The 8,864-nt window shown below is 43.5% G+C and overlaps 1 protein-coding gene across 1 annotated transcript in view; it reads right to left on the minus strand.

Annotated features, from left to right (window-relative positions):
- Nucleotides 1-6,273, minus strand: part of MYO1E (myosin IE) — a 93,431-nt gene extending 87,158 nt beyond the window's left edge. Inside the window, exon 1 of the mRNA XM_075160209.1 lies at nucleotides 6,177-6,273. Coding sequence (XP_075016310.1) covers nucleotides 6,177-6,179 — 3 coding nt within the window. The 5' untranslated portion in view covers nucleotides 6,180-6,273. The remainder of the gene's footprint in view (nucleotides 1-6,176) is intronic.
- Between the last annotated feature and the right edge of the window lie 2,591 nt (nucleotides 6,274-8,864).

The following is an 8,864-nucleotide window of genomic DNA, read 5'->3' on the forward strand; positions in this document are numbered from 1 at the left end:
GTGGGGGACGGGAGCAGGAGATGGTAAAGACTGAATTGAGCCCAGGAAGGTCTGACTAAAATACAGTTCCTCACACCCAAGCTCCCCCAGGAGTGCAACAGGAGGCTAAGATTGCACAAGAGTCCTGACAATTAGGTGAGGTGAATGTCTACACAACTTGTCAGAGTAAGAGACAGCTCTCGGTTCTGATCATAAGATAGGGAGAAAATTGTTTATTTTCTGCCATGTTTCTCTGATATTTGTAAATACTTTCACACCCATGTAGTAGAAATAACAAAAGCCAAACAACATACAACACCTAACAGAGTCCTTTGGCTACAGCAGTTTCAAAAATTAGCAAGCAGCCCATACACCTGTAATACCTCTCCATACACAGCAATAAAAAAAAAAAAGGCACTTCCACAGGAGTAATAGGAATGCTGGTCATTTACTAGTGATCAGCATTGACCAGAAAAGCTCCTTGGCAGACAACGGAATAGTGAGGAAACGAATGACCTCCAAGAGATGAGAAAATGTGTAAGAGAACCTTTATAAGATTTCCCCCAAAAGGTTTAGCCTTTTACACTGATGTAAACCTTTCTTGCTCATGTTTATATCATACAAAGTGGCTTCATTCAAAAAGTTAACAATAGTGCAAGCCAACCCCTTCTTGCCAAAGCCTATGCCTAGTGATTTCTGTGTTTGCAGAGGGACTGAACTATCTTCCAAATCCTTATTTTTGTAAAACACACACATACACACACACTCTTCCCAGTTCTGAGAACTGCTTTGATTTTACTCCTAATCTTGCACTGTGAACTCCCAGAACAAAACCTGTTTTAATTAGGTGCAAAATCCCTAACATAGCTCTTAATGCTTTCAGTAGCCACACACCACCTAGATCTAGAATCCAGATTCCTAAAAAAGCAGACTGAATTATTGCATGACAATAGCAGTTTTAGGAAACTGAAAAAGAAAGCGGGTCAATTTGTCATTTATAAGCCATGTATCGTGGCAACAACCAGAATCAAAGGGTTAGCAAAAACCTGACAACTTACAGGCCAACACAGCAAGCCAGATCCCAGGCTAGTCTCTATCAGCAGAACTATGATGATCTGTGTCAGAACTCCCCATATAACTACAGTAAGCTCACTCCCAGGCTTACCCAGGGTCCTTGGCAAACTAAGTATAAGAGCTAGGAGCTTAGGAGGAAAGATTACCTCTTACCTTTTTGCTCCCTTCTTCATCAGTTGCAGCAACTAAAACTAATTCGGTTTTATTGATATAAAGGATTCTTCTGTAGCTCTAAAGACGTTTATTTACATGTTCTGTATCTATACATTAGTAATATATGCGTACTATATTAGAAGGCAAATCTAAACATGCAGGCATTTCTGATTCCTTATGCTGAAACTGGGAATAGAAAAGTACAAAAACCTTTATTCTTTGATATAACTTGAATAGAGCAGTGCATGACCATTTAGATCGATGTCACTTTTACACCAACTCCTAAACTGGGAAGAGATTAAACTGGTATTTATGAAGGAAAAGTATTTTAAATTATTACAAAAGGAGCTGAGAAGAATCCTCTAAAGAGATGTGTAACTTCTTAGTGTTTCAAGTAAGGAAACATACTTTCTGTGTTAAGATGAGAATATTATTAAGATTTTACTGAGAACTCAGTAAAAGCTTGACATTTCATTAGCTAGCTACCACAAAGGCTCTAAAAACCTTGTTTTAATTTCCCCCTTTTCACATATGCAGCAACGCCTTAAGATGAGGCAGTAAGACAGGGGCAAGTTATCCCTTCAAGTTAAGAAAAAGTGGCTGCAAATAGTTTAGTTAAACTACTAATAGCATTGTCACCCCATTTCCTTCACAAAAAGCTAGTTATGTATGGAGAGGGGGAAAAAGCAATTCTGGAAGGCAAAAGAAATTATGAGAAAAATGCTTAAGATGTACATACATACACAATCACGTGTTCAGTTTTCAGCTGCAAAAGCTGCATTGGGTAACATTCTGCATACCTTCGTGTTTTCTGAAAAAGCGCTCTAACATACGCAATATATCCATAAAGCATTCTAGAGGTTTAAACCAGAAAGAAAGAGACAAGCATGCACACAATGTAAACCTAAACAAAACACATCAAGTATGAATCACTAGGCTTTGCTATTGAACATGCTACCGTGTTTTATTATATTTTATGTATCAGCCAGACAGAAACACCATATAGCTGAAGATTTTTCCATTAATGCACCTCTAGATATAATGCAAAGCACATGCTGTTACCCTCTCTACTATTCCACATTTGGCAGAGAGCAAGGTTTGAGCTTATGCTACTGTCTGCAGCACCAGACAGAAAAGCACCCTTCAAATACAGAAGCATCGGTGTCTTGCTTACGACTTTCTTGCAGGAAAAAGACTTAAGATAGTATAAGGTCCCAACTCACATCACACATTAGCTATTTTAGGACCAAATCCTAAAGCCTAGCAAGTCCTTTCAGGCTAATTGAGTCATCTTCATTTCTGCAGACTTTCATAGGCACTACATGTAATGAAGACATCTGCAGCATCTTGCTGGATTGGGCTATAAATATCTGACCTCTACTGATGTCAAGCAATGTTGAACTGCTATAAAAAGGCTCCTTTTTAAGAATCAACCTTCCACCTTTGTTGAAGAGGTGAAAACAGGAAGACATCAAATATGCCCAGATAAAATGCACATACTGACTGCAGTGCTACAGAAGAATGCTTAGCATTGAAGGCAACATATGAACACTTTTTTTTTTCCCGTAACTTAAGTGAATTAAACAACCCTCGCTTGCTCGACAATTTGAGAGTTACTCCAGGTACTGCTGAACCTGCTTTCTTGTGGAGCCTTCCCTTCTCGCTCTCTCCAACAAAGTGGTACAGAACTTCAGTAGAAGTAATCTAGAAGAGAGATTATGCAAAAGCAGGCAAAGTTAATCACTGATGGGTGGTTGTTGTTGTGTTTATTTGGTTTTGTGGTTGTTTTGTTTTTGTTTTGTTTTTTTTTTAATAAATATGGTAGCAGTTTATGCCTTAGAAACAGTATTATGTTTGTTGATTAATGTTCAATGTTTTATCCTTAAGAGTCAAAGCCAGCTGACAGTACTCAGGGGAACAATCTTTCCCTGAAGACTACAGAGCTACTTTAAATGAAAGTTCAAGATCACATTGTCACATTAATGCGACAAAATTATTTTTGTAACATGATACAGATTCCCTATGCAACTTCAGATAAGATCCTCCAATGCATCTCCATGAACTACCTACTGACACTATGAAGGTCCAAATTCACAGTATAAATGCAAAAGTCGCATAAAGTTCACCTGACCTTACGTTTCACCTCAAGCAAGTTTCAGCTTAGTTTTGCTGAGAGGTTTCCTGAACATTAGAGATCCAGTCCATCACTGGAGTGGGACTACTTTACACTTACATAATACACATTTTTGAAGACTTGCAAGTTGCAGCTAAGCTGTTAGAGGCTGTAGTTTATTTTGAATTTAAAAAATTGAAATGCAAAATTAACAAAACGGATGCATTTCAAGAGAAAAATTTCAACAGTTGCCACACATTCCTTAAAACTGTCAGGTTTAATGCAGTTTTGCCCCACTGTTGCTCATTCCCACCTCGTACTGCAGCGCACAGCCATAAAACAGCTCACCCCTTCCATGTCTGCAGATCTCCTCCTGAAACCACACTGTTAACCGGATATAGATATTGATCTGGATTAAAAATAAACCAGCAAAAAGGTGCATACAAATTGCTAAGTTGCACGGAGCTGCACAATCTTGCCAGAAGACCTGAGCAGGGCAATGCACCATAGCACAGAGGCTAGAGAAGGCAGCACATTTACACCAGCGTCACCTTTATATGCTCTGCTGTGCCAGACTGCCAGAGAAGCATGTCAGTGGTAACTCAGCACCCTGCACTATGGACCCTGTCAGAACAGGAAAAGTTCACTCTAAGGCCGACAGAGACGATATAGCAGAAGAGACTTAATTTAGAGAACACAAAGCACTCCTATGACATTCTGCTTTTTCCCCCTCCACAGAAATCAAAACTGTCAAGACAAAAATACGGGAAATAATGTGAATTTTTTATACAGGACACAGAATGAGTATAAAGTTTCAGGATATTAGTACCGTGATTCATGTTCATAAGCAGTCATTGTAAGTTCTGCCAGGCAATCTTTCTGCCAACTTTCTAAGTTACAAAATACTACCTTCCAATGATTATCAAACAATTGTTTGGGCATAATTCTTAGAAAAAGCAGTACTTTTAAAAACAATCTTTTCTGGTTTTGTTGTAATCATTACCTACGGACAATCTCAAAAAAAATGTAATTCACATTTTGAGATCTCACAGTGAAAAGATTAATTCAAGACTACTTCGGTATCAAATTAAAAGCTGGAGAATAACTGCCTGAATAGTTTCCTGAAAAGGATATCTTGTGGAAGAAACTAGTTCTCTTACTTTATCAAAGTAAAACTCATTGAGAATGTTACCAATTAGTTACGTGTACTTACAAGAACTATATTTTGATTAAAACCTTTCATTAAAAAGGAATTAATGGAGTCCACAGCGGATCATCTAACAGACTCCCTGATCTCAAAGTATTATTGTTAACAAGTCAACATCTCTGAAGGACCTGCACCAAGGACTTCCAACTCCATTTAACATGTCAGCAGCCTAGGCAACGATACATAATCTCTACCAGGAAGTCTCTAAGTGCCACAGGTGTCTGTGACCTAGCAAGCACTGAGGAGCAAAGGTCATGGTTAAAGAGTTGATTTGAACCACCTGGCTAAACAATCAACTCACAGGGAACACAGGTACCTATCTTATTCAAAGCTTCTTACCAATAACAGGACTGTAAGAGGTGGTGGTATCATTATCCCTGACGACAACAGAAATTTTAGCTTCCTAACCTCTGCAATGCTCTATTTAAAGCAAAGACTTGTGCTCAACATAGGTGTAACCAGGCACAACTGTACTTGCCTCAGGAAGTCAAAGCCCAGGCACTGGTAATAAGAGGGGCACCCTTTAGAAGATATTGGGAGCAAAGGGCCCAAGCTAACACTCCACATAAATCAGTAAAGCTCTGAATACACAAGGACTAGGTTGATCAGTCTTTAAAATTTAACCTTAGTTAAGCTTTAGTAGGAATAATGCAAAAGTTTTCCAAGTATCTTAACTCTCAGATTGTTAGTATTCACTTCAGAACAGTTTTCAATAAATTACTTGTTTAAAGGTTATGGATTTTAGCCTAGTTTATTGCTACATAGGATTTTTCACTCCTTGCTCTAAGTTCTTGTGTAACAGGTAGTCATAATCGTTATTAGGATTACTTCAGGATGAAAGCTATTATCAATCATCAGGAGCCAATTACTAAAGATAAACCAGGTTCAGCTGCTGAACCTCAGTCTTTCCTCAACCTAGCATTGATGTGTTTTACTGATAGCACATCCCCTTACCATGCCCGACATTTCACAGACCCAGCAGTCGCAGCGCCCGAATACCCTGGCTTCGGGAGTCGCATTTGCTGCACACACAGAAGTTTTCTTGCTGCCTGTCGTCAGGCCATCCGCTCACAAGTGGACACTGATACTCGGACACGGGTGCCAGGAAACAACAGCTCGGGGGGTGGTCTCCACGCAGAAACCCCTCGAGCAGCACCCTCCGAAGCGGAGATGCGTCACCTGTTGTTCAACGACGCCGTCGCGTCACCTTCCCGCAAGATTTTTCCTCCTTGAGGACACCGACATGCAAGACCTCTTCAGATCCCAAACGGCAAGAGACGCCGGGAAACGAGGCTTGTGCTCCACAGAGGGCGCGGGGGGCCACCGGCCCTGCCCGAGCCCCGCGCCGTGGGACGGACGGCCCCGCGCCCCGGCGGCAGCACCCACCCGGGGTCCACAGGGCCAGCAGCCCCCAGCTCCTGCCCGGCTGCGCCCCGGCAAGTGCCTAGCACGGCCCCGCTTCCCACACGCCGGCCCCGCTTACACAACCGCCCCCTCGCCGCAGCCCCTTCCCGGCAAAGCGTGAGGAAACACAACAGACAGGCGCCGAGGCAGCCACGCTCTCCTCGCCGAGAGCCGCCGCTGGGCGCCCTCCAACCCCCCAGCTCAGCCCGCGGGAGCCGCCGCGGCCCCGCCGAGCCCCGCGCCTACCATCGCGGCTCCTCCGCGCTCCGCTGCCCGCGGCTCTGCCCAGACACGCCGGCGCCCCGGGACGGAGGGAGGGAGCGAGCGAGCCCGCCCTCCCCGCGCGCGCAGCTCGCCGCCGGGGCGGGGCGGCCCCGAGCGGGCGGGGCGGCCCCGCGAGCGCTGGCGCTCGCGCCGGCGGGGGAAGGATAAAGGAACGCGGCGGCGGCAACGGCTGCCCCGTGCCGGCCGCGCAGGCGATGTGTCCATAAATGGAGAACTCGCCGCGGCGCAGCCAATCGCCGCGCGCCGCCGGGACGTCATTCCCTGAGGGAATCCCGGCGCGGCGGCGCGCGCGGCCTGCGCCCCCTCGCGCTCCCGGCGAAGCCTTTTGGGCCGCGACTGTTGCTCGCGGCATTGACTGATGCGCCCCCCGGGGCCGCGGGGGTTCGCACTGCTGCGGGGGGCGGCGGTCTGTTTTAAGCAAAACGGTGTCAGCGCTAGCCCCGGCTCTTCCCCCCTCCCACGCAGAAGTACCCACAGAACTGAGATGCTTCTAATCCCTGGAAATACTGGCAAGTACAAAGCATCGTGGTACCAAATGGATACTGAAGCAAGTCCTAGGAGCACCCCACAAATGCAAAAAAAAAACCCGGCCGTTGGCATCTGCTCTATGTTGCTTGTATCGTTCTGACCAGAAGACGATCAATGCAACTCCTAGGGACTGTGTTTTCTAAGGGATCAACTAAGTAAACCCATCCACAGCTGAGGACTGTGGTCCTGCTGACAAACGCTCCTCCTCAGGCTTAAAGCCCTGCTGTTGACTTAAATGGATTTCTAACCACCACTTCTAAGCTAGAATATAAATAAAATGGAAGCAACATAATCTAACAATCATAACAACAGCCAGATCCAGAGTCATATCTTCATATTGCTTCCAAACTACCTTGAAAAGCACTCTCAATAGGTACAGTTCCGGTTTTTCATTGTTAGGTATTACTCGTTTTTAGTTTATCTCTGATTAAAAAAAAGTGCTGTTATTGGAAAATACAGGTAGTAGTTTATACAGAATATATTTATTCAATTTTCATTGTTTGCTTTTATAAAAAAAATAAAGACTCACCTCCAAACTAATTTCGAGATTAGGCACAGGCGGATTCACTTGCGGCTTTTCGGAGGAGAGCACTGCTCCGGCTGCTCCGAGGCAGGTGCTGGTTCTGCAGCCAGACCTGTCCGTGCAGAGGAAGGGCAGTGCTACCCAGCACAGGCACGTGGGTTTGTCCTCATGGATCAGGCTGTGGGATCAGCATGCTGGTTTGCGAACATCAAACATGGCTGATGAAGTGTTACAAATTCAAACCACCCTGATGCGCTCAGTACCAAAATGGGACAAAACTTTTATCTGGCCCCCTCTTAGGTCCCACACACTTCGGTGGTTTGGATGAACCACAACAGCCCCTTGGGCATGTTTCATCCTTGGTTTTGAAGAATACCAAAACACTTCCTCAGCTCAACTGGGTTTACACTGTGTGATTACCACTCACGTGAAGCTTGGGATTTCCATAGTGGATTGCCTGGATGCTAACGGACATCGATACAAACAGTAAGAAATATTTTCATTGAGAAAGTAGCTGGGTGGTAATAGCTGCAATAGCTATTAAAGCAAAAATGTATCTGATAGTGCTAAAAGCGAGCAGAACTTCACAGGAGATGAGTTTCACACTTTGATTCCCAACAGAAGGTGAGTAACAGCAGTTTTATGGAAATAGGACAAAAATAGTTTGCCTAGTATTTCAGTTGAACATGGAAATGTTACATAAATTTATGAGACTGTAACAAAAAGTGGCGAAAAAAACCTGTAAGAATCCAGAGAGCGTATATAGGGCCAACAAAAGAAAGAGAACCTGTATAGGTTTTGTAGGTTTTTCTATTTGCTTTGGATGTGGGTCTTTTTTAATGTCTAGGTTCATTTTCTTAGGACGTATATATTTGTATGTATGTATGTTTACATACATACAAACATCTTTATAACAAGTTATGAAAAAAGTAGAGAAACTAGGTTGTGGAAGAAGAGTAAAAAAGTGCATTCACACTGGATAGCTAATTGAGAAACTAGTCCTGAGTTCACTGCATTTTATGTGTGCTACTGGGGTCCATCGACTCTAGAAGGACGAGAAGATGACTTTCAACAAAAATTCAGGGCTGAAGGCATCAGTGCTCTGCATCTGCACAAACCTTTGCTAAGCACTGTGTGTACCAAGCACCGTCTAATTCACAATGAACTCTTTTCATGCTTTTAAACGTAGTCATTTAATTCTGCTTATTTTAATGATAAACATCTAATTCCCAAGCTGACTATATTAAGAGAATGATACTTATTCAACATCCATGCTCAGAAGCAGGGGAAGGCATTTCCCTTCGAATGTCAGTGGTGGTGTGCCTGCATGGTCTGCATGCCTGGGCTCCTCCAGCCAATAACGTATAATAGTCATCTCTGAGAAAGGCAGAACCCACATTTGCATCCTGAGGAGCTCCAGCAGAGTAAAAAGGAATCTCTGTACTTTTAAATGATGCACAAAACTTAGAATGGTGATATTTTATTTGTCCATAAAATTCATATGGACAAGATTGAAGAAAAATTCCCTGCATCAAGAACTTTCATCAGTTTTTTCAGTGCGTGTATTGTCTGACAGTGTTGTGTTTGGTTAGTAACAC

The sequence above is a fragment of the Calonectris borealis genome, chromosome 11 (genome assembly GCF_964195595.1).
Source record: "Calonectris borealis chromosome 11, bCalBor7.hap1.2, whole genome shotgun sequence".
Lineage (NCBI taxonomy): Eukaryota > Metazoa > Chordata > Aves > Procellariiformes > Procellariidae > Calonectris > Calonectris borealis.